This window comes from Fukomys damarensis, unplaced genomic scaffold, assembly GCF_012274545.1.
Source record: "Fukomys damarensis isolate Sample0158 unplaced genomic scaffold, DMR_v1.0_HiC HiC_scaffold_36, whole genome shotgun sequence".
Classification (NCBI taxonomy): Eukaryota; Metazoa; Chordata; class Mammalia; order Rodentia; family Bathyergidae; genus Fukomys; species Fukomys damarensis.
In genome coordinates, this window is record NW_022900948.1 from 30475830 (window position 1) to 30500070 (window position 24241).

Consider the following 24241-nt stretch of genomic DNA (forward strand, 5'->3'; position numbering starts at 1 on the left):
CCCCGCCCTCCGCAGCAGCCTCTCTCTCTCCTGCCCTGCGCAGCTGACGCGCCAGAGGCCAGCAGCGAGCCGCTGGAGGAGTTCCGCGAGGCCATCCGGTGCGTGGGCCTGCGCACGTCGGAGATCCTGTGCGTGGACTGGAAAAAGGTAAGCACGGGGGCCTCAGGCCGCCGGGCGCGGGCCCATCCGGGACATCCCGAGGCCCAGGGACGTAGGGCTGCGGGCTGCGCAGCACAGGCAAGACGAGGCAGTTGTGTGCCGCCAGGACTCGCTTTCCTGCGGGGACAGCTGAGAGCCACAGAGAGCGGGGTGGGAGGTGAGCGCCCGGGAGGGAGGGAGGACCCCCGCGGAACCCGGGAGGACCCTGGGGCAGGCGGGCACCCGGGAGAGACCCACGTGCGAAGTATCACTTGTGATCACCACCGACCTGGCCTTTAGTCACTCCCCACCCCCATCCCCCGCTTTTACTACCCAGGCTTTGGGGAATGGGTATCCAGGCTTTCGATGACACCTCAGCCGCATCAAGTCCTGGACCTTGATCCTGACTTTTGTTACACATGACAGCAACCTGTAGAACGGGCTCCTTACTCTTTTCTCCAAGCTTATGCCCACGCACAGCCATGATATCTGCTAAATCGGAGCTGGTGAGCGGTGACGCTTGCCTTGACAGACGTGTGATGCTGTCTTCATTATTAAAGTGAAACATCTGTACCCTGCACACCTGAGCTGGTGTACCCTAGCCCTGGCCTTCTGCCCCAGACACAGTGTTCGGCTGGGGGACCTGGGACAGGTTCCCTGCCGCCTCGGGGTGGTCTGGAGGGATGCGGCAGAGGCAGGAGGAAGGCAATGCTGGCTCTGGCTGGGGTTTGAGCCCTATCTCAGGGTGAAGAAGCTGAGGCTCAGAGGGGCCAGGCAGCAGGGATCCGTGACCCTACCCTGTCCCATCCTGCTACCTTCCCTCCGCTTCTCTTAGAACAAGTGTCCGCTGTAGCAGCAACAGAAGACAAAGTGAAAGGAGGAGCCCTAGGAAGACCTGGGGGCTGTCTCACCCCCTCCCACCCTCTGTGCCTGTTTCATCTCTGCATCAATAAAGGTCCAGTTGGCGACAGTCAGGTTGCCAGCTGTTCATCCCCTCACTCACTCGTTCCTGTGTGGGGCCCAGGCTGGGTCTGGCTGGGACTGTGTGGGCAGGAACAGCCTTGCTGGGGACTGTGCCTCGGGAGGGGCTCTGAGCCGCCTAGAAGGGACGGGAGACAGCCTGCCACTCATGCCACAGGCTGAACACCCGAGTGGACATATCTGGGGAAGCCGAGGCAGGAATCTGAGTAGGAGAAGGGGTGGGGAGGACCCTCTCTTGGGCAGGCAGGTTGAGAGGCCCAGGCTGAAGGCAGGAAGGCCTGTGTGGAGGCTGCCCAGGCATCCTGGAAGAGGCTGCTGCCGCTCTGGGGAGGGGCAGGGCAGGGGATGAGGACAGGGACTCCTTGGCTCAGGGGGTCTCCGTGGAGGTGTCCTCAGGGTGCTCCAGAAGCCAGGGGACGAGGCTGGCTCCAGAAGCCAGCTGGCATCCCCCTTGCAAGTTTGGAGCCACTTGGTCCAGACAGAGCTGCAGTCCAGCTGGGAGGGGCTGCCTCTCCCAGCAGGGGCTCACAGTCCACAGTCTCTTGTCACTGGGGAAGCAGTGCCCCCAGGCGGACTGAGCAGAGGGTGAAGCTGGGGAAACAGGCAGGCCGAGCAGCAGGTCCACGCGGAAAGCTTGGCTGGGGCCCAGCCCCTCCCTGCCCACCAGCCTGACCCAGAGACTACAAGTCCGCTATACACAATGCACATGCAGGCAGCTTTGGGAACTGTTTTGTTTTTTAAGATCATTCTTGCTTTGCTCTTGTAACGAAAATAGATTTTCAATCCTCACATATACAGATGTCTGCGATGCACACACATTGCAGGAATGCTGAGGTATGCGCTGCTACGGGGTGGGTAGTGGGGGTGGCCGACCTGGTGGCCCAGACAGGTAGCTGGTCACCAGTCCAGTGCCACAGAGGCCCGGGGTAGAGCCCAGGCTTTGAGGCAAGGTACTGAGAGGGACGGTGGTGGATGGCTTTGTGGGCCCTCTGTGGGTGGCCTTGGTCCCAGCAGGCTCACGGAAAAGGCCCATGGAACCATGGAGGGGCTGGGCATGCATCACCCTTGGGCACCACGTCCTAACAGGTCTCCCTTGTCCCCAAATGCTCTCTGCCCACCAGTCACTAGGAGCAAGGTCTCTGGCCAGGCCCTTCCCAGAGATGCATGTCCAGAGTGGCTAGTCACAGGTGGGGGACAGGTTTGGTCCAGAAACCTTTCCTGTCTTCTCTGGCCTTCTAAGGAGGAGCCAAGACAGGATGACTCCCCAGCACAAAAGTTCTGTGCACCTGTATATAAAACATGGTACCGGTGAGGATGCACAAGGGCAGGGCCAGGGAGGACAGTCCCAGAGGCTCTGTGTGGACAGACGTGGCCTTGGTCACAGTAGCTCCGGGTTGCCTGGTGTTCCAGGGAGTTGCTCCTCTTGGTGACGGCTGACGAGTTTCTATCGGGAGCATACTCTCTGGGCAGGTGGGTGACCCTCCTGGGACGGGGCTGCGGGCTGTCTGGAGCCTCCAGGGAGTCAGAAGAGGCAGGAGCCCCGTAGGTCATGGGCCTGGCGCAGGTCCGCTGACAGTGAGTGGCGCATCTGCTGGGTGGTGGAGCGCACACTCTCTGCCGCCTGCACAGCCCGGCTCAGGGCCCTGTGCAGCTCCTCCAGGTCATCTAGGTCCAGCTGGATGGAGTGTTGGTGTCTGCGAGATGGCCGCAAGGAGGCCTTGGGGGCTGAGGTAGATGCTGGGGGTGCATAGTACCTAGGAGGAGAGCAAGCGTGCTCATTAGCCCGAGCTGGCTGGGTAACGCTAAGCACCACTGGGCTTGGAGTCCTCTCCTTCTAAGTCCTAGTTAGGCTACTGGTCCCTAGCCCTGGGCTCTCAGTGTCTGTGCCTGTAACATGGGAGTAATAAGCATACGTAGACGGATGTGCCTGGTGGGGGACAGAAGAAAACAAACATGAGTGCCCAGCCTGGAATAGGTTCAGGATGGGTAGTTCAAACCACTCATGCCCTTGGCCACCATTTATTGAGCATCTATTCTGTGCCGGCTCTGGAGAGGTCATGGAATGAGCAAGTGCTGATCCTTGCTGCCCTCAGGAGCTTCTAATCCTAAACCAGATTTGGTGAGAGCAGAGCTGTCGGCTCTGCTGGAGAGGTAACACATGGAGGTCCCATTTGCCAAGCACAGGGTGCTGGGAAATATGATAGGAATAATTAGGATTGTCCTGGAGCAGAAGGGCTGGTCCCACTCATTGAGGGGGGCAGGTGTCGGGCGTCCTCTGGACCTGGTCCTGCTGGGATGGGTAGTGCTATTTTTAAGGGGTGGGGGAAATGGCTGATGAGCCCTAAGATGAAGCACAGATCCCCCCAAAAGTGATGGCTACGTTCATCAGGGCCACTAAGTTTGGGGCTCAAGGTAACTAGCTGTGACTCTTCAATGTTAAAATGTGTGTGTGTGTGTGTGTGGTTGAGAGAGAGACAGGAATACAGATATATTTGACCTAAGTAAAGCAGGAATGAGTTTAAGGCTTTGCCAGAATTGTCCTTGGCATCTCCCTTGGCGTGCTGTTGATTCTAGCTGTATCCCTGGCACCCCTCTTTTCTTTTTTAGAAAAACTATATCTTATCACACACAGCGATCACCTTCCCCTTGGGGAGTTGGTACATATACACAACACATCGTCATCCTCTTTCTTTTATCCTTTTCCCTTCCCCTCTTTCCTCACTCCTGGTATCTCTCAGTCCCCTTCCCATATGCAAAAGGTCTATCTCTCCTATATCCTACTGTGGGTCTTTTATTTTGTTCTTTATTCATACTTTGGGTTTTTTTACATAAGGGCAACCACTGATATTTAGGCTCGTGTGTCTCATTTACCTCTTACCATTTTGGTCTGAGGGGCAGCCCTTTTGCCAGGTCCCCCTCTAACTTGCCTTGCTGTACGGTGTGCAAGGGGGTGGGGCTAGGACTTCCACAGCCATTTCTCCAAAGAAGGGCAAAGGCCCCCAAGCCCATGGACAGATGGGCCGCACCATGAGCCAGTAGGCAAATACCCATCAAAGCCACGTGGGGTCACATCACATACTGCACACCCACCAGGATGGGAACCAAAAGACAGCAACAAGTATTCACCAGGATGCGCAGCATTGGGAGCCCCCATGTGCTACTGGAAAGATGTCCTTGGGGGCCACTGTGGGAAAGGCTTGGACCGTCCCTCCAACAGCTAACCAGCACCTGGCCTGGGTTCCCTGTCTCCAGTACCCATGGACCAGCTGCTGCCTATGTGCCAGTTGACACCACAACCTCATTTACAGAGGAGCCAGAAGCTGGGGGAAGCTGTGTGAGTCTGCAGACAGCAAGAGGCACTGGGTGTAGCAGCTTAGGTCCTAGAAGCCAGCCCAAATCCCAGTTACTGTGCTTGAGCAGCCAGGGGCCCCTGGATGAGATACATCTCTTTTCAAGTCTCCCTATGCAGCTCCCTCCCAGATAGATCGAATGGGCAAATTCAGGTGAGAAGCCCTGTGCTGCCAGACCATGGCAAGTGCTCTGTAACTGTGAGCTGGGTCACAGCTGGAAGGGGCAGCAGTGGATTCACAGTCAGACACGACTCAGCATCTGGAACAAACACTAATTAGTAAGCAGCCCATGCTGACGAACAGCTTTAGGCTGAAAGAACTGGCTTCTTGAACCCAATGAACAGCAGCCCACATTGCCACCTTTAGGGAGTGTCCTGTACCCTCCGGCCTTCTGCTTACCTGATGGCCGGCTTGGCCTGACCATCCGCTGAATTCCCTGAGGCTGGTTTAAAAAACAATCCCTTTGGGCTAGACAGACGCCGCTGCAACAGCGGCCTGAAGGTGGCAGGACAATCCCACTGAGCTTTCTGAACCACGCACTGGTTTTGACAACTGAGCATGCCTGGAAACTGGGAGCTCTGAGAGCCCAGATTCTAGTAGCACTAGAGGCACTGTGGTTTCTGGCCACCTTTGTGAGAGGGCCGGGAAGGGCAGATGGAACACAAGAGCAGCCAGCTGACTCTGAGCCTGCACCATTCCGCCTTGACACTCTGGGATCTGCTTCAGTAGGTGCTCATCTGTGGCACACCTGGCCAGTGCGACACTAACCTGTCAGGCTCATGGGAGATGAGACCAGTCTAAGCCACTGCCACAGCTGGAAGGAGCCTAAAGAGGGTGATGAAATGTAGGGGGATCCAGGAAGGGACTTGGAATAGAAAGGACTTCAGATAAAAATGGAGGACACTGGAAGAACTATGGACTTTGTGGGTAATGGACAGCATAAGCCTGACACTCTTGTAGTCACTCAACAAGCCCAATAACATATTAACGTTGGTTTGCAAACGGTGGCACTTGTACCACACGGATGCAAGATGTTAGTAACAGGGGTGACCATATGGGGAAGGTGTTGCTTATAGGAGCTCTCTGTGTTCTGCTCAAGCACCCTAACTCCAGAACTGCTCCAAAAAAGAACATCTATTAAAAAGGAAGAGGGCACTCATTACGGGCTTGCTATGAGAAAATGGAGGGTGGTTGGGGTTCTAGGTCCGCCCCAGGAAGATATAAGATTCCAGGGGGCAGGCCCTCTTGGCAGTCTCCTTCACTGTGGGCTCCTGAAGGTGGAGCACTCTCCCTGCTACAGAGAGCACTTGGGGTTTGTTGAGAGACTGTAAGAGTGTCAGGCTTGGACTACACATTACCCATTACCCACGCAGGCTAAATCACAGAGCACTAGTGTTTCTAGGAGTCAGACACTCAAGCAGAGTGGGTGGAAGGGAAGACTTACACCGAGGCTGCAGGATAAGGCATGATGGGCACAGAGGAGATGTAGGCAAAGGCTGGAGGAGCCGGTGCTGAGGGTGCAGCTGCCAGGTACCATAGTCCGGGGGGCGGCCGTGGTGGAGAGCCTGCCCGCTTGCTCCTCTGCCTGGGGCTGGAGGTCGGAGGTGCATCTCTCCGTGTGGCTGCCTTGTCTGCACCTGCCATGATGGGGACAGCATAGAGACAGTCTGACCATGTGGGCAAGTACAGCAGAGAATGGTGGGTCCCCCAGCACCCACCCTCTGGGGTGGCAACCTCTCTGCCCATCTGCCACACCCCAGCTGGACTTGCCCCAAGCAGACCCCCTAGCACTTGTGCCTACCAGAGGTGGCTGGGCTTGGGCCATCCTCCTCTGGAGAGGCTCCTGCTTGGCCACACAGGGGACATCGGAGGCTATCAGTGTCTAGCAGTCGCAGTGGGTCACTGGCAGCAGCTCCTGGAAGAGAGGTGAAAGAGGATTCAGTTTCCAGCATCAGGACTGAGTCCCCCACAGCACTGAGATTTCCTCGGGAGCTGTGGCAGAGGGCACTGCTGCCTCCTTCCACCCAGGGGACAATACTAATGGCAGCCATGATGGTGAAAGATGGTACGAGCTGGCCCTCTACTGAAGGCCTTGTGAATGAATTATTTTACCAAATCCCACTGGCCACTAGGCTGGCTGCTATGCTTATTCCCTATCCTAAGGTGGAGAAACCAAGGCTCCAGAGTGTTATGGTTTAGATCAAGAATGTCACCTGAGAGTCTCATGTACTTGGAGGTAAGGTTTTTGGAAAGTGACTGAATCATGAGGTTGCCATACTCATTGGGCAGCTGACTTATTGTTCAATTTATTACTAAATGTGCTGTTAGGAGGTGGGCCCTTGTTGGAAGAGGAGTGTCCCTGGGGCGATGCTTTTGGAGAGTGTGTCTATCTCCCTGGCTCCTCCCTTCTCTGCTTCCTGGCTGCCATGAGGTGAGCAGCTTTCAACCTCTGAGCTCTCCACCATGATGTTTCTGCCTTGGAGCTAGCTGCCTGTGGTTCTAATCTCCAAAACCTGTGAGCCAAATTAAACCTTTCCTCCTTTAAATTGTGAGTAAGGGGAATTGTTTACCAACAATGGGAAAGGCGACTAATACAGAAAATAAGTACCAGAGAAGTGGGGTCATTGCTATTACTGTACCTAACTATGTAGTTCAGAAGCTTTGGAACTGGTTTGAGGGAAAAGTTTGAAAAGATTTGGAGATGGAGGTAAGCAAAGCCATAGAATGCTTTAAACATAACATGATAAGAGATTCTGGTCAGAGCTACATAACTTGATTATAGAGATTCTGGTCAAAGCACAGAAGACCAGAATGCTGACAGGAATGAGGACAATAAAGGCCAGGTTCATGAGGTTTCAGGACTGCATTGGCAGTTGGGCCAGAGGCCATGTGTGTCATGCTCTGGCAGAAGAGTCGTCTACATTTTGTTCATGTCCTGAGAATTTGCAGGATACTATGATTAAGGGTAGCAGACTAATTAATCTGGTGGAGGAAATGTCAAGACAGCTCAACAGTTAGCCTGTGGCATGGGTACTGTTGGCTTCTTTTAGCCATATTTATAGTGAAAGCCAGAGCAAAAGGCAGAATGTAAAAATGTTAAAAAGTTAAATTTTGGCCCAAAAAGAACTGTGTGTAAAGATGAATGAATGTACAGAGACATGGTGGTGAAGCATCAGGGCTCTGCAGTATAAAGACCTGGATTCAGATCTTGCCTCTCCCACTTGTACTTTAATCTTTCCAAGCCTCAGTTATAAAATGGACATAATAGTATCACTTCATAAAATGTGAGGATTAATGTAGATAAAATGCTTAGCATGATTTCCTGTATACACTAGGAGCTTAACGGGTGTGGTGGCGCATGCCTGTAATCCCAGCACTCGGGAGGCTGAGGCAGGAGGATCACTGTGAGTTTGAGACCAGCCTGGGCTACATAGTGAGTTCCAGGTCAGTCTCAACTACAAAGTGAGACCCTGTCTCAAAAAAACAAAAAACAAAAAACAAAAAAAACCCAAATTGTAGCTCTATTATCATCACTGTTGCTTGAAAAAGGCCTCAGAGACCAGCCTTCTCATTTTGGAGGTGGAACCTAAGGCTCACAGAAGTCAAGAATTAGCCCAAGATCACACAGCAAGTCAGTGGCAGAAGACAGACCAGAACACAGGGTCTGGATTCTTAGTCCACTGCTCTCCCAACACCTGTCACTGGTGGGTTTTGGAGGAAGGACAAGGAGTACAGAAGGATGGAAGGGAGATGAGACACTACCATCATTTGCCAGCTGCCCTGCTACCTACTGCTACCCACCAGGAACTCTGGAAGGCCTTACATGATGGAGAGCAGCTCCAGGGGGTGCTGAACTGGGCTGGCTGAGCTCAGTAAAGCCCCTTCCCCTTGTCTGTGCTCCCCCCACCCAGGCAGGGCAGACCCATGCTACCCGGCTGTAATCCCACTGACAGAGCAACTACAGCCTCAGTTATCCTATGCTCCACCCCTTACCTGTGTCCTGGATCTTAACAGACTGGCAGTGAGCACAGAAGGCTGAGCCACTGCCTCTCAGAATGGCCTTGGGGGACAGCATGTGGTACTCCTGGCCTGGGGGAGAAATAAGAGCCATCAGCATCAGCCCCCTGCACAGATGCAGAACCAGGGAGGATCCTGGTTTCACAATCACATTTCTCTTCCTCCCTTAATAGTCACTCCCTGTCTCTCATGTGTGCACACATACACCGTGCATGTGCACACACACACACATGCGTGTGTACACACACACATACATAAAAAACATGGGTTGTTACTGCAGGCTCTCTCCAGACTCTGCTCCTAGAAGCAGCTGCTGAGTTCTTGCCAATTCAGTAGTGATCAACACACCCAGCCCAGCCAGGATTTAAAATGGAAGCCGTGACAAAGAAGGGACCCTCTTCCAGACCCTGATGCTCCGATGTGGATCTGAGTGGTTTTGACCAGGGGTCCTTGGGTTTTTTTATTCCCTGCACTCTGGGTGCCTGGGAAAGTGGGGACATCACGGCACCGGACTCCGAAGCTTGCAGGAAGAACCGAATAGGGCCTTATCTGTGAGGTCGCCATCCTGTGCCTGGCAGATGGAAAACTTGTAATGCACCACAAAGCTGGGCAGGCTCTGGGACCCTTACCATCTCTTGCCTCCCCCTCCCTCAAGTCTCAATGACCCATAGGTTACCTGGAGCCACTGAGAGATTCCTGATCTTTCTCCCTCCCATGCTGGGGCTGTGCTGGGTGGTCACACTTTGTGCTGTATGTGGCTCTGGAGCCCTAGACTGGCAGCCACCCTCATTGTGACTACTCGGTCTCTGTGATTTCCCTCATGACATGTTCCAGACAAGCTTCATTCCCAGCATGCTTCATTCCCAGCATGCCTCATTCCCAGCATGCCTCATTCCCAGCATGCCTCATTCCCAGAACGCAGGAGAGTGGAGCTGTGGACAGTGGCTGTCTTTGCTCAGTGGGTGCTGGTGACAGCCACACTGCACTTATTGTCATTACTTATTGCCTCTGCCGGGCTGTCAGGTTCATCAAGTACAGACTCTTTTTAAATGCTAAGCACTTCAAAGTGCTACTACGTGTCATGGCAGGCCATATTCAGGTACGGCCAGGTGCCAGGTCATAAAAAGTGTTAGCTGCTGGGAACTGGAACCTGAGGCTAAGGCAGGTGCAAAGGATGAAACATTCAGTATTCACCCAGGTCTGGCAGAGCAGGAGTTCATGTGACTGACTGAGAAAATGGTTAAGTTTTCCCAGAGCCAAGCCTGGAAGAGGGGTGAGTACCTGCTTATCAATGAATGAAGACTGCAGGTGCCCAGATACACAGAGCCCCGCCCTGACATTCCTCCTGTCACAGAACACCAGGCCTGAACAGCGCCCTGGGCACATCGGAGAGGTGAGCCATGGCAGAGGAGACCCCTGGGGGCTGTGCCCTCGCCAGCAGCCCTCCTGGCCCACCTGTGTACTGGCCCTGGAAGGAGACCCTGTCCGGCCTTCTGGTACCCCTTGTTCCTCCTGTGCCGTCATGAGCTGCCCGGGGACTGTCCTCGGTGATCTTCCCAGAGGGCAGCTGTGGGGAGGGTGGCTCAGATTCTGAACCTGGGGTGGAAAGAGAGGGTGGGTGGAGGGCAGGCCACACAGCTCGGGGCATGAGCCCGTAGCAAGTCTGGACTCTAGGATGAAGTTTGAGTTCTTACTGTGGGAATACAGCCCCCACCTCCGGAATCCTGACTCTGAGCCAGGCTGGTGCGGACGCAGCCGGCACCTTCTCAGCATTTGGGGGGTGGATGCCCTTACTACCGCGTGGTTAACAATCTCTAACCACTCAGCCCGGCCCAGGACAGTGAGCAGAGCTGGGCACAACCTGCAGGAACTCCAGGGCCACACCCCGTTGGGCAAGTCTGGGCACTCTGTGGGGCTCAGTGTCCTCCTCTGCGGGTGGTGGACAGCACAGCCCACGGAGGAGTGGGAAGCCAGCCAGGCACATACACAAAGCCTGCAGACAGCGTGCGTGTGGCACATGGTGGCTACTACTGCGAGTGCACCCTGTCTCTGTACTCCAGTGTCTGCCAACGTAGCACCAATGCCCTCTGATCTGCAGCGCTGCTGCTGGGGTCCCTGGCCCCCCGCTGGCATGCCCTCCTGAAATCAGTCCCGGCTGACAGTGGCTTACTCAGGGACAGCCGGGGCACCTCCCGAGGCACGGAGGAAGACTGGGCGCGTCGTCTTCCTGCAGTCCAAGCTCTCTCTGTACCTTCAGGCTCCCCGGACAACCTCTCTGTGGATTTGCTAGCAGCAGGGAAGAGAGACAGTATCACCGGATGAGGGTCCGTGCAACCTTTGGCTGAGCCACGAAAAGGCCAACCTGGGAAATGCTTGGGGCACACTGGGAGGAGGGGCATGCAGAGGTCAAAGCAGACTCATGGGTAATGGCTCTGGGCCGCCCTGACCTTCAGTTTCCTCATCTGGCAAGTGTGGGTGATAAAAGCAAGGACTTCATAGGGTGACTGGAAGGCACAAAACTCTTCGCCTGGGACCCTCCATGGAAACACTCAGAAGTGAGCGGACTTTCCAAGCCATCTTCACAAATGAATGGCTGCTAGCTGTGTTAGCAACCTGAAGAAGGTCTCACCCTTCGGTTAGGAGGGGCATTCGGGAATATTCTTTGTCTATTGCCTTATTACTACCGTGTGACTTTAGATGTTCTTGTATCCATCAAATACTACACAGTAAAAAAATGACCGAGGGCTGGGGATTTAGCTCAGCGGTTCGGTGGCCTGCCTCGCAAGCGCAAGGACCCGAGTTTGATCCCCGGTACCAAAAAAAAAATGACGAAGGGAATAAATGATCAAGGGAATGTGTGACAAGAGTATAGTGGCAGTAGTTGAGCCCAGGAGGTCGCAGGGAGCCAGAGGCTGGACAGCCTATTTTTCCACAGCTGCCCCCAGTGCACATAGGTCACCCACCTGCTACCGTGGGAGCCCCAGCTGGAATGGGCGGCTCGGTCCCGGGTCCGGGCAGGGCGGTCAGAGGCAGACGCCGCACGCTTCGGGCTGCCCTGGGGAGGCTGTTGCAGGCTGTCCTCTAGCCGCAGACGGAGCCGGGACACCTCTGCTTGCAGCTCTCGGATGGCCTGGCTGGGGTTGGGGTTGGGATGGAAGCACAGAGCTGACAGGTAAAGAACAGAGCTGCAGAGCCCCGAGCGCTTCCCAGGCGCAGCTGTCTTCTCCCCTCTGCGGCACGTCTCAGGCTCCACCGCTGCCGGCCAGTGATTCTAGAACTCTGCTGGTCGCTCACACTTCTTGCTATGTGTCTCGACACCCCAGTTCAGTGCGTGTGCACTCCACAAGTGCCTGAGAACCTTCCTTTGAAGTTCGTCCTCCCAACACACAGGAAACACCATGGCAAATTCCCAAGACACACAGGAGGGTGCGCTGGCTGATGGTCCCCTTGAAACCCTCCACCTGACGGCCCCAGCCTTGGGCGCCTTGCCTCCTTCTGCTGCTCTCCCAGGAAACCAATCCTAAGGATGCAGCTGGGCCTGGCTTCTCTCTCCTTTGCTTAGCCACGCCTTCCTGACCTTCCCCAAAGCCTTTCCTGTTGTTGTTCAGCTCTCTGCTCCTGGCGGAAGACACTCATCTATCCATCTCCCCAGCCCTGAGCCACAGGCAGGCAGGGACCAGGCTTCCCCATCTCCTGTCCCCAGACCCTTACACCTCACAGGTCCTACAAGCATGATGTACTGGCCCCAGGCTCTCAGAGGGAGCAGGGTAAAGGCTATGCATGGAGCACAGGCAAGGAGACTCAGGGTGCTCCCCAGTACGAGGGGCCTGAGCAGGCAGGGGCAGGCAGGGTGCTGCGGTGACCACGGGAGACCCACAGGCTTAGCCCAACCACGAGGCATGGCACAAAGCTGCTAGATGTGGGGAGCACGGCTGCCCGTGCTTCTCCCTGCTCAGCCCCTGCATTGCTGGGGTCACCCTGAGGGTGCTGTGGGGGACAAGCCCACCCAGATGTCCTGCGGAAGATGCCCTCCCACGGCGTGGCCTCCTCTGGGACGCAGCAGGCCCTGAATCCCCTCTGCAGTGGCTTCCTTCTGGGGTTCCCCTCAGGGTCAGTTCTTGCCTGGCGCCACCTCCAGCATACATGGGCTGTCCGATGAGTGTACAGAAGGCACAGACCTGGCCCTGCTGCTGTCGCAGGGCATGTGTGCAGTGGGAGTCGGTCTCCCTGGCAACCTCCAGGGTGACGCTTGTTGGGGCTTCCAAGACACATAGACAGTGAGGGCGGTGGCTGCAGGACAGCGGGTGCTCCTGGCACTCTTAACCCTTGAGAGCCGGGGCTCTGGCTGCAGCCTGGGACTTGGGATACCCACTTGGCTGGCAAGCCGGCACCACTGCCCCTCTCTGAGCTGTTTCCCACTCTTCCCAACTTTAACTCTTTAGTCTCTGAGCTCCAGCTCACACTGACACTCTGCGTTCCCTGCAAACTCACTCCTCCACTCTGCCCAGGCCATGAGCACCCAGCTGGCTTCGTGGCTGGGAGTTGCAGTTCTTCTAGGTCCTTCTTCTCTGGGACACACCAGCTTCTTGGGGGTATCATTCCTCCTACTGTTCCCTGGCCTCCCTTGGTACTTCCTCAGCTTTATGCTCCTGCTGAGGCAGCCATCAAGGAGCCAGTGTCTTCCTAAGACACAAACCCAACCCGCTAAAACCCTGTGCTGTGCCCGGGAGGAGCCCGCACACCCACAGGGCATGCAGTAAATGCTGCTCTGCACCAAGCTGCACTCTGTAGCATTCAAGGTCCTGTAGGGTCTCCGTTGGCTGCTTCCCTGAATTACTGCTCAACACCCCCACCTCACACTCAAGGATCCAGCTGTCATGAACATCTGGCTCTTCGGTGGTGTCAGGCTCCCTCTCTCTCTCTCTCTCTGGGCTCTGTACATGCTGTTCCCACTGCCAGGTACTCTCCTAGCTCTCCTCCTTCCGGGCTCTGCTGAGACACCACTTTCTCTTCCCTGAAGCCTCCAGCCCTGTGCTCCTGCAGCCCCGAGGCCTCTGCCAGCCCTCTGCTTTTCAAGCCAGGGTGCACTGCCTGCTGCTTCGTCCATCCTACAAGAAGGCGAGCCTCCCAAGGCCCAGCACAGTGTCTTGTCCCTCTTGTTCCAAGGCCTGGCATACATGGGTGAATATGCCCTCGCTGATGCTGAGGCTGCCAGGGTAGACACAGTCTGCTCGGACCAGTCCACCAAACACTTACTGCTGGCTGCAAGTGCACTTGCCAATGTGGCCCCCCCCAAGGTGGCCTCGGGGTCCCCAAAGCAGCCTCCCTGGGGGGCTGAGAGCCCATGCTGAGAAGGCACGGGGCTGAGCCATCTGCTGCCCCATTCCTGTGCAATCGGAGAAAACAGCAGGAAAAGGGAGGTGGAGGGAGGAGTCCCCCGCATGCGCACGCACACAGACACACTCTTAGTGGACAGACACAATGAAAGACCAACTGCAGGAAACAGGTCCTGGCAGTGCAGAAGGGCAATGTTGCAGGTAGGGGAGGTCTAGCACCTCTAGGCCATTTTCTGCCGGCTGGAGAAGTGTCCTCGAGGTCTAGATCAGGGAGGTCGCGCAGAAATAGCCCCAATGTGGGAGGAAGGACACCTGGGTCCCCCAATGTTTGAGCTGGGCACGGGCCTCTCCCCGTCCCCCAGTCTCCTGCTCTGTGCCGTGTGGGCTTGAACTCTCGGACTTACTCTCGCTCTGTTCTGGTCAGAAGGAGGTTGGGGATGGTCTCTGCTGGTCCAGAGGGCGGTGGGGCAGCTTCAGGGGAAGGCGTGGGCATGGGGCTGGTTGTCCTGCTGGGCAGGACCTGTGCAGGAGTCCTTTTTTGGCCCTGGAGCTCCGAGCCAGGGACCCCTAGTGAGGCAGAGAGAGGCCAAGATGAGCTGAAGCAGATAGGACCCTCAAGGCTTTAACACGCGGGGTGACATGGTGGTGGGCTGAGGGGACGGTGCTCAGCTGCGGTCCCAAGGGCAGGTCCCGAGCAGGCCAATGACCTGCTGAAGTCCCAACAAGAAGCTCTGCTTTGTGCAGGAGTGTGGGGCACCGAGCTGCTTCTGGGACACCCCCCTCCCCCTTACACCACAGATCCAAGTCTTCAGGACCCCATCCCTGTTACGAAGAGTTCCTTGCTCCTTCACTTGGCACCCAGACTCTGTTACCATCTCAACAGGTCATCCTGGGACTTGCTTCGGAAATCTGCCACACCTCTAAGTGTGTCCTTCTCGGGACAGCAGGAGACACTGACCTCCCAGAGGGACGGCCACCACCCCAGCCCAGGTACAGCAACAACGGGCTTGGGGTGCTCTGGGGCACCGTGTAAGGGACAAACTCCTGGTACCCAGAAGGATCAGGGTGAACCCCTAGAAAATTACACTGACTGCAAAGCTGATTCCAAAAAGCTATGTCGTCTGTGATTCTGTATATACAACAAAAAATTTTTTTTTGAGACAAGGTCCAGGCTGGCCTCAGTCTCGTGGCGAACTTCTTGCCTCAGCCTTCTGAGTGCTGGGATTACAGGTATGTACCACTATGCCTGGCATTTTTTGATTGTTTGTTTTTTGAGATGAGAGTCTTATTATGCATTTCAGGCTGGCCTTGAACTCACAGCGATCCTCCCGCCTCAGCCTATCCAGTGCAGAGATTACGGGCCTGTGCCGCCACACCCGGCTCATTTTTGAAACAACAAAATAGCAGAAATGGGAGATAGGATGAGCAATTGCTGGGAGGGATAGGGTGTGGCCAGGAAAAAGGAACTGGGAGACTGCAGAGGTGTATGTGTCTTAACTGAATGTCAGCAGCTGGCTCTGACACTGTCCTATAGTTTTGCAAAATATTAACCCAGGGGGAAACGAGAAAGGCAGTTGGGTTCTCCATGTATTTATTACCTCTCACAGCAGCATGTAAATCTACAGGTGTCTCAAACAGTTCAGTTAAAAGTGGTTTTAAAATGTTGGCTCAGCTGGGCATGGTGGTTCACGCCTGTCATCCAAGCACTCAGGAGGCTGAGGCAGGAGGATCACTGTGAGTTCAAGACCAGCCTGGGCTACATAGTGAGTTCCAGGTCAGTCTCAACTACATAGTGAGAACCTGTCTCAACTCCCCCCACAAAGGTGGATCTTACGAAGAGGCAAAGCTAATTTGAGAGGCTCTATTTTGGGAAGCAGTGACAGCAGGGGCTTTGCCATATGGAGTTCTGGGGCTTTATCTCGCTGGGTTCCGTGGTCTGGGTTCACTCTGAAAATTCATTGATTTAATGTTCTCTTCTGTATTTTTGTTTTATTTCAGGAAAAAGTTCGTGCATATTTTCTAAAGGTAAAGAACTGAACCACCAATCAGTTTTACAGAGATGGAACCTGTTCATGATGTAACCTTTAATAAAAAAACAAAAAACAAAAAGAGGCTGCCAAATATTCACACAGAATATGGGGCCATTTCTGTTTTTCGTGTATGTAAATACGCACCATTAGCATTGTGGAAAATCATTCACAGGCTTTTTTTTACCTTCTGTCCACCTTATCTGTGATTTCCAATTTTCCTGCATCAGCCTATGTGGATAGTATTTTATACCCTAAAAAGTAATGCCAGGTTTCCGATTTCTAGGTTTTTCTATCCCTGCAGTCCAGCTGGGCCAGGACCTGGGTGACGGGTTCCCAGCCAGCCCGGAACCCCTCTCACCCATTGCCACTGCCTGCTCCAGGTGGGAACCAGGTGTCCTGTGCCGGGGGGTGCCACTTGTGCTCAAGAGGTGCCGCAGGGCTCGGTTCCTGGAGGTGCTGGGCCCTGCCTCTCTCCTGGGGACCCGGGGACCCCTGGCCTTGGGGTGGGAGTCTCCACTGAGGGGCACAGATGCAGCCACGTGATGGGCTAATGTTCCTGGAGTGCTGGGGAGAAGGGAGAGAGAGATCTGTCACACACGGAGGCCTTGGGTCATGGTGTTGGGGCTCAGCTTGAGGACACACCTGTGTGACATGTCCTTATCCTGTATAAACGCTGTGGCAGCAGACCTGGTAACTCATGTATGGAAAATAATAATGCTCAAGTTGCTGTTTGGAAAGCAAAGAGGATTTCTTACCCTTTCCTTCCGCAGCCCCGTCTGATCCACAGGGTGGCCCCACCACGCCTCCTCACCCTCACCTCCCTCGCCCGTCTCCCCATGGAGCCACCCTGAGTGCTTTTTCTGTCTCTGGCTTCTCTCTGCTTCCCGCTCCCACCCCTGGAGTTTTCATCCATTCGGCCTAATCCCTCATTTCCTCTGCCCAGCAAATGTGCATTTCCCAGTTTGTCGCTAATGGACTAAGTGACAATGTGCAGTTCACTTCCCTTCTTTGAACTCTGCTCTGCTCTACAATAAAAAGGGGAAAAAGAGCCCCGGTTGGGGTGAACCGAAGGCTTGTGAGTGCCCAGACCACCGACCCCTGGCCTGGGCTATCACAAGCACTTTGATTCCCAGGCTGTCCCAGGTGTGTGACCCTGCAGGGACGGCGGTGGGGCCAGGATACCTGCTGTGGGAGAGCCGGTGCTCGGGGGTCTGGGTGAGGGGCGACACTCGGCTGGTCTCTGAGCCCATGAAACCACTGTCAGTCTCGGGGGACGCCATCCAGGGATCCTGAAAGAAGCAGTGTCCCTTTAAGTCGGAAGCCCCTCCCACAGCCTGGCCTGGCCTCACATTCCAGAGGCTCACAGCTCTGGGGAGAAGGAAGCCAGGGCAGGGTGGGGGTCCTCAGGCCCACAGGCCCCAGGGCCTAGCACCACTAACACAGGGACTCACACCCCATCCCAGAGAGGACCCTGAGCAAGTCTGGGAGAGGCGACTTCCTGATGAGGGCTCAGGGCTCGGGGAGAGGAGGAAAGTTTTATTCCTGAGCCCTGTGCCGTAGTCTGGCATGCCGCAGTCTCAGACAGGCGACACAGGCAGCGTCCCTGTGTATCCAGTGCAGGGCCCACACCATGGCTGGTCAGAATTAGTGTGTGGGTGGGTGTGTCTGCACATACACGCATCTTGCTATGAGGGCCTATAGCCTGTTACATCCAGGAGTGGGCTACAGCCCCGCCATAGTATGAACCATTGCTGCTTGGTGACATGGGGCACACTGAAGGGCAGCACTATGGTTGGCAGGGGCATGGCCAGAAGCCCTTCAGAGAGGGGCCAGCACATGCAAAGGCCCAGGGGCAGAGGGTTCGTCAGGCCCAGGCAGAGGCCATGAGGCTCTGAGCTCAACCCAGGTGCACGCTTACCTCTGGGGCACCAACCTGATGCAAAGTCTTTGGTGCGAGGTGCTCCGAGAGGCCGCTCCCCTCCGGGCTGCTCAGGCTGCTCAGGTGAGAGGCTGCGGCCTTTGTGCCCACTGGGTTGGGTGGCGTGCCAGGCCCCAGAGCAGCTGCCTCAGTCTTGCCCAAGCCCGGCAGGTGCCTGTCTCTGGCCTTGGATGTCTGGGAGCCTGGTGGCTTCCTGGAGACCATCTGTTCCACATTCTCCCTGGCAGGAAGGAGAAACACATCCCTGAGCCCTGGCAGGAGCTGGGACAAGGCCTGGAGCCAGGAGATGCCCATGGGTGCCCGTTCTGGCTCTGCTGCCTTTCAGCTATGTGACCCCAGGCCAGGCACCCCCCTCTCAGGGCCTCATTTTTTTCAGAGTACAATGTGGATGTCAGTACCATCCTTTCCAGTGATGCAGCAGAGCAGATCACCGTGGAAACGGGAAGTGACACAGTGCTTGCCAGACTGGACATTTGTGTGCTGTTTTCCTGCTTCTGCCACCTCCACGGATTCTCAGTGGATCAGAAAGACTGCACCACTAGTATGCGTGGAAGGCCAGGACTTCGTGTTACAAACAGAAACAAGCTTTGGAAATTATATGAGGAAAGCATGGAGACAGTAGCACATTCCAGATAGATCCGGTTGCCTGCTCGGGGCTCTGTGCTGAGCCCTGCTTGTGGGCTGGCCTGCGGCTGTGTCTGTCTCTGTCTCTGTCTCCATCCCCCACAACAGACCACTGGCTTCCCCTTTCTCCCTGACCTCATTAGGAGCTTGGAGAAAGAAGGGAGGAAAATGTCATTTTTGCTGGCTTGGTGGCCCATGTCTCACTGTAGAGAGACGGCCAGGCCAGCCACGTCCACACTGCTACGAGCCGCCTAGCTCCCCATGACAACTGCCATCCCTGTGGCTCTCGGCAGTGTGGGTCACACAGGGGCTCAGGGACTTACTGGGGAGGGGCCCTGGGACCTTGCTCGGCCCGTGCTGGGTGCTGCCTTGGGGGAAACCTGGTGGCTTCTGCTTTGCCTGCAAGTGAAGCTGGCCCATTGACTCCCGGGGTGTGAAGACCTTTCTCCTCTTCCTCCTCCTCCTCCTGCTCGCCCAGCTGCTCCTTGTCCCCCTTCACCCGCAGGGCTTCTGGGAGGGACTTCATGCTGAGGTACCTGCAGACAGAACAGACAGGGCTGTGACCTCTGCCCAGGGGAGCAGCTCGCCCCAGATGTCCAGTGAGCAGGCTGGTGGCCTCCCTCATGGCGGGTGCTCACCGCTCCAGGAGGCCCTGGAAGTCCTGCTCCGTTTGCAGCTCCTTGTGCCTGAGCAGGGCAGGGAGGTCCCTCTGGCTGAGCTCTGTCTCGCTGCTGCCAGGACTCCCCTCTCCGTCCATGTGCAGTGGGCAGGGGCCCGGTGTGGGCTGGGCCTAGAGACGGGCGAGGTTAAACACAGCTCCTAGCACCCACCCACAGTTGCGTCCTGCTGTGGGCTGCAGAACGAGACCCACGCCCACCTCACCAGCCCACCACCTTTCGGGTGTGCAAATGCAGGGACTGGGCCGCGAGATCTGCAGTCCTGGCTGTCGTGAACCTAGCACCTACTATGTGCAGGCCCCAGACGGATGCGACTTCTCACCAATGCCACCTTACAGACAGGTAACTGGGGCTCTCGCCATTTGTTCAAAGCCACACAGAAGCGAGGGGCAGGTTCCTTCCTGCCAGACACATGGGGAAACATTCCAGCCTGGCCAGCCGAGCCCCGGTTCCCTGCAGGATCACAGGAGACCTCAAGAGGGCGCTCTCAGGGGTCTCTGTGCACGACACACGGCAAAGAATCTGCCCCCAACCCGGGGGCTGGCGCTCACATCCTGCCAGGCCAGCCAGCCCTGGCTCTGCCCACCTAACCTGCTGTCTCCTAACCCTGCTCCGACCCTCAGTGGCTTTGCAGGGCAGGAATGAGACGCTTGAAGGAACAGAGGCACCGCCAAAGTCATCTGTGTGACTGACTGCACTTCACTCGCCTGAAGAAGGGGGGCGCTGTGACATGGGTGGAGAGAGGAGCTAAGCCCTTCCACACACTGCAGCCCGGGGTCTCCCACCTGTGCGCACAGCCCCATCGCTCCCTCAGTACTTCAAGGAAGCCTTGGCTCATCCTTGGCCTTTCCCTCTCTGATCCTCCAAATCCATTCCAATGCACCTTCCAAAACTCTCAAGTCCATGCACATCTCTCCCTCTGCCCTGCCATCTTCCTCACCTCAAACTGGTCTACCTACCCACAGATCTCCTATGTCATTCTCTGCTGAAAACCCAAGAAGAGTTTAAGACCAAGCTCTCAATGCTATCCAAAGACCCACAACATGAGGCCCCTGCCTGACTCTCTAGCTACATCTCAGACCATCACCCCCCTCACTTTCCATATGCTGGCCACAGGGCCTTTGCACAGGCAGTTTCCTTGGGGGATGCTTTTCCTCTGCTGCACTAGTAATTCCTACTTACTTTCAGATCTCATTTAATGCTCAGTTCTTCAAGGACAGTTTCTTTGACAGACCCATTGGTCTATTTCTAAGCTCAGAGAACCCTATAATTCTAGAGCATAGATCAAAATGCTAATTACATAATTGTGTCACTAGTTCAACTATTCAGAAAACGCCATGGGGGTAGAGGTCCCCTTTCTGCCTCTCCCCATCCCACTGAATGACCAAGTGTCATGGGGTTTGGCTTGTGGCACACATTTCATAAATCATTCGTGTGAAGTGGCTGAATGGTAACGACCCACTGATAGGCACAGAGAGTTACCTCCAGGCGTGGGGTTGGGGTGGCCGGCACGGACGCTTGTCCTGGAGGAGCAGGCAGGGGTGCTGGCGGGTGGGGGAAGAGTGTGCCCAGGGTGCTGTCCAGAGCCACAGCCGCCCAGGACGGCTCAGACTGTCCCTGCGTCTGGTCCTCATGGTCCTTCAGCTTCTCCAGGCGGATTCCCAGGTGATGAATCTCGGCCTCCAACTCCCTGGAATGGGCAAACGTCAGCACCTAGAGCCAGGGACAGCAATACTGGGCAGAACCAGGAGGCCCTGCGTCAGGGCAGCGACCCCTTGTGGGGGGCACCCATTCGGAGTCCACGGAACACCATCCTCTGATGATGCTGAGAGCTGGAAATAAACAAGATGAACGAAAGCTCCTCGGGGAGTCAGGAGCCTCAGCCCTGATCGCCTCTTAACATTACCAGGCTGTGAGACCTTATGTACTCCAAACCCCCTGCCTCAGTTTCCCCACCATCCAGCCAGAGGTTTCAGCTCTTATCTCCAAGGTGCCTTCTCACTGAAGTGCATAAAGGGACACAAATCCGAGTTTCTGGGTGTCCCACTGTTTGGGTGTGTTGCTAATTGGCAGGTGCTTTCTCTCTGTTTCCCCTGGGTACAAATTAGAAGGAGGAAGCCAAGCACCTTAGGCACCCAGGGCCCGTCCCATCTGTCCCCCAGAGCCTGCCTCCCCACCATACCTGCCAGGATCGAATGTCCCTGGTGTCCCCTGGGAGTCAGCAAGCTGGGGGGTGGGGGGTGGCCCCCTGCGGGCCCTCAGGTACTCCTCCTCCAGCGCCGCGTGGGCAGCCCTCGGCCACAGGAAGCCCTGGAACGGACAGGCCGGGAGCCCTGAGTGCCCGGCCCACAGCCCGTGCTGCAGGCACAGTGGACGGACAGCTGGTGGGGTATGGGGCTCCCTGGGACCCCCGGAGGATGGATGTGGGGACTGGGGACCTTTGGGTGCTGCCTGCCGTGGGCAAGCTCTCTGCTCTCTGAATCCCATGGCAAAGGCAGGACTTAGGGCTTGGCACCAGCCCTACCTGCACAGGGACCAAATGTACCACGACAGTTGCTGTGTCAGAGAAGATCTCACCAGGTCCCTATGCGGACTGAGTACACCAGAGACCCCAGATCTTCCTTCATGATACACACAAGTGTGGGTTTGTAGAAGCCAATCGCATCCCTCTCTTCCCAAGTCCTTACAGACCACAGAAACAGAGGACGCTGCCACAGCACAGATTCCCAGAGGCTGACTAACGCTGGCCGCAGGCACTCTGAGTTTATCCATCTTCAGCATGATCCTAACCTGAGGGCCCCTCTATCATTTTCACTCAAACAAGGTGCAACCGAGGTACAGGGAGGTTACTTAGGTCAGGGAAGGCCTCACAGTAACCGGGCAAGTTGTACAGCCAAGTTTTGAACCCAGGTCCTCTGAGTCCAGAGTGCAGGGTCCTAACAGTTACGCTAGGCCCCAGTAAACGTGGCCAGTGTTAATCCATGCCTGAAAGCGCAGGAGGTGGGTTCACTGTCCCTGGCTTCCCTTCCCCTCCCACACAGCGCTTAGGGCAGGCTGAGGCCAGAGGCAGCCTAGAGTCCAGCATGCTGGGTCTCCAGATAGCTCTCAGGGTATGGGTGAAAGAAGTCAGGGATGAAGAGCATGAGTGATTTTTTGGTTTTTGTTCTGTCATTTGTGGCAATAAAGATGGATCTGGGGGACATTACGTTATCAAAAGAAGACAGGCAGGAAAAGACAAATATCACGTGTTCTCACCTATAGGTAGGTTAAAAAAAAGTCTGCCTCACAGAAGAGAATAAAATAGTGATTTCCAGAGTCTGGGACAGGGTAGGGGAGGAGTCAGATCATGGGTTCAAACTGCAGAAAGTAAGTAAGTCTTAGTGACCTACAGCCTAGGGGGCAGACTGCAGTCCACAGCAACTTATTATGTACTATTTTTAAAATATATATTTTTATTATTTTCTCTTTTGGTACCAGGGGTCAAACTCAGAACTTGGTGCTTGGGAGGCAGGCAGTGGCACCACTGACCTAAATCCCCGTCCCAACTTCTATATTTTATAAAGAGCTAGAGGAGAGGTGTGCCTAGGCCCCCCTAAAAAATGATAAATGATTATGGATTTCTGCATAGCCTGTTTTGATCACAGGTATCAAATGATCACTGCCCCTCGTGATTACACCAATTATTAGGTGTCAATGAAGACTTCTTAAAGGAATGATGTGGATCATCCATCAGCTTGACGTCACATATATGTGACGTCTACCCAACAGCCTAGGAATCATGCCACGAAATCTCTACAAACCAGGGTCCTGGCTTGGCCGCTCCAGGCCCCCTTCTGCGTGCCGCTTCCCCCCATGCTGTGTGCCTGGCTCCTTGCTGCTGCCCGCTGGCCAGGTCTGTCCAGCGGGAAGGATGAAAAAAAGTCTGGGGTAGGAGCAGAGAGCTGGGGGTGGGAACAGCTCTGCGGAGGAACCCTTGCCCACACCTGTGCCATCCCCACCCTTGACCTGGGCAGTCCCGCCGGAGAGTCTGGCTGCCCCAGCAGGAGGCTCCCTTACATGGATGTGGCTGCAGGTATGGCAACTCCAAAGTCCAAAAGGAAAGGAGCCAATCGCAGATGGACAAAGTATCTTCTCCTCCCCTCTACTGACCCATTTCCAAACTTTTGACAACCACTTTTTGTTTGTTTGATACCAGGGATCAAACTCTGGTCCTTGCACTTGCAAGGCAGGTGCAGAACCACTGAGCTAAATCCCTGGACCTTGGCAAACACTTTTATAAGAGAAAAAAAGGGGGAGGGCCAGAAAGGAAAGGTCTTTTCAGGTGGCTGTGAGATGGGTCCCTCAGCAGAAGCAGAGGGGGCAGAGGTCACAACCCTGGGCTTGGGAGGCAGGCAGATCTGGCCCTGGGCTCCGCTGCCCACCACTGTGGCCTTGAGTCGCTTCTCTGGGTTTCTGCGTCATCATGGGTAAGTGGGTGACAGCTGCGACTGCCTTGTGGGTCGTCACAATAAGGAAGGGCGCTGCATCTGTGGCTGACCACCAGCCGCTGTGCCTGGCTCGGCAGCACCAAGGTTCTGTGTGGGGAGTACTATGACCTGGGGGTCGTTACCCTAGAAAGCTAAGCGGGAGCTGGGTGCTCTCCAGGGAGCCTCTTCCACTAGACTCTCATCTGGGGCTTCAGGGACTCGGCTTTGGGAGGGGGCAGTCAGGTGGCTGCATGGGCATCTCCTGAATCAGGGGTACCTTGAGTCGTTCCTGGGGGGTGAGCTGCCCCGCCTCCATCAGTCCCTCGAAGGATTCCACCTAGACACCGGGAAAGGAACGAAACAGGCTGTGTTAACCTGGACCCTGGGTGAACACAGCCACATTCAAACAAACACTCAGCCACAAAGATCTGGGTCTGGCCTCATGGCTTCAGGGTGAGGGTTTCTACCCAGTAGAGAGTAGGTGCTAGAAAGGGGCTCTAACCCTGGCAGTCCTGGTTAAGGAAATTGTGGACAATAAAGCACTCATTCTGAGCAGAAAGACCTCTGAGCAGGAGAGGGGGCAAACAGCTTAGACTCTTGTCTGTGAAATAGTATGCAGCCATCAACAAGAGAAGGCACAAGCAGATGATCCCATGTACAAACACCTCCAAGGTCTATTCAGT

At 55.5% G+C, this 24241-nt stretch overlaps 2 protein-coding genes across 10 annotated transcripts in view; one reads left to right on the plus strand and one right to left on the minus strand.

The window, feature by feature from the left end:
* Nucleotides 1-15981, plus strand: part of LOC104872985 (alpha-1-acid glycoprotein) — a 17888-nt gene extending 1907 nt beyond the window's left edge. Inside the window, exons 5-7 of one of the 2 annotated variants that reach the window (XM_033759102.1) lie at nucleotides 44-147; nucleotides 14706-14812; nucleotides 15821-15981. In XM_033759102.1, the coding sequence (XP_033614993.1) occupies nucleotides 44-147; nucleotides 14706-14812; nucleotides 15821-15845 (236 nt within the window). In that variant the 3' untranslated portion in view covers nucleotides 15846-15981. Of the gene's footprint in view, nucleotides 1-43; nucleotides 148-973; nucleotides 1432-14705; nucleotides 14813-15820 lie in introns of those variants that run through there. The other variant, XM_010639436.3, reaches the window with a different exon arrangement.
* Akna (AT-hook transcription factor) overlaps nucleotides 1846-24241 on the minus strand; it is a 48450-nt gene continuing 26054 nt past the window's right edge. For 7 of the 8 annotated variants that reach the window (XM_010639426.2, XM_010639432.3, XM_010639430.3 and 4 more), the window contains 16 exons: nucleotides 23836-23895; nucleotides 21275-21402; nucleotides 20575-20782; nucleotides 19054-19205; nucleotides 18739-18951; nucleotides 17771-18011; nucleotides 17035-17141; nucleotides 16211-16416; nucleotides 14227-14389; nucleotides 11450-11620; nucleotides 10657-10772; nucleotides 9942-10082; nucleotides 8463-8558; nucleotides 6271-6384; nucleotides 5914-6106; nucleotides 1846-2873 (listed from right to left, as the gene is read on the minus strand). In XM_010639426.2, coding sequence (XP_010637728.1) covers nucleotides 2642-2873; nucleotides 5914-6106; nucleotides 6271-6384; nucleotides 8463-8558; nucleotides 9942-10082; nucleotides 10657-10772; nucleotides 11450-11620; nucleotides 14227-14389; nucleotides 16211-16416; nucleotides 17035-17141; nucleotides 17771-18011; nucleotides 18739-18951; nucleotides 19054-19205; nucleotides 20575-20782; nucleotides 21275-21402; nucleotides 23836-23895 — 2541 coding nt within the window. In that variant the 3' untranslated portion in view covers nucleotides 1846-2641. The remainder of the gene's footprint in view (nucleotides 2874-5913; nucleotides 6107-6270; nucleotides 6385-8462; nucleotides 8559-9941; nucleotides 10083-10656; nucleotides 10773-11449; nucleotides 11621-14226; nucleotides 14390-16210; nucleotides 16417-17034; nucleotides 17142-17770; nucleotides 18012-18738; nucleotides 18952-19053; nucleotides 19206-20574; nucleotides 20783-21274; nucleotides 21403-23835; nucleotides 23896-24241) is intronic. The other variant, XM_010639428.3, reaches the window with a different exon arrangement.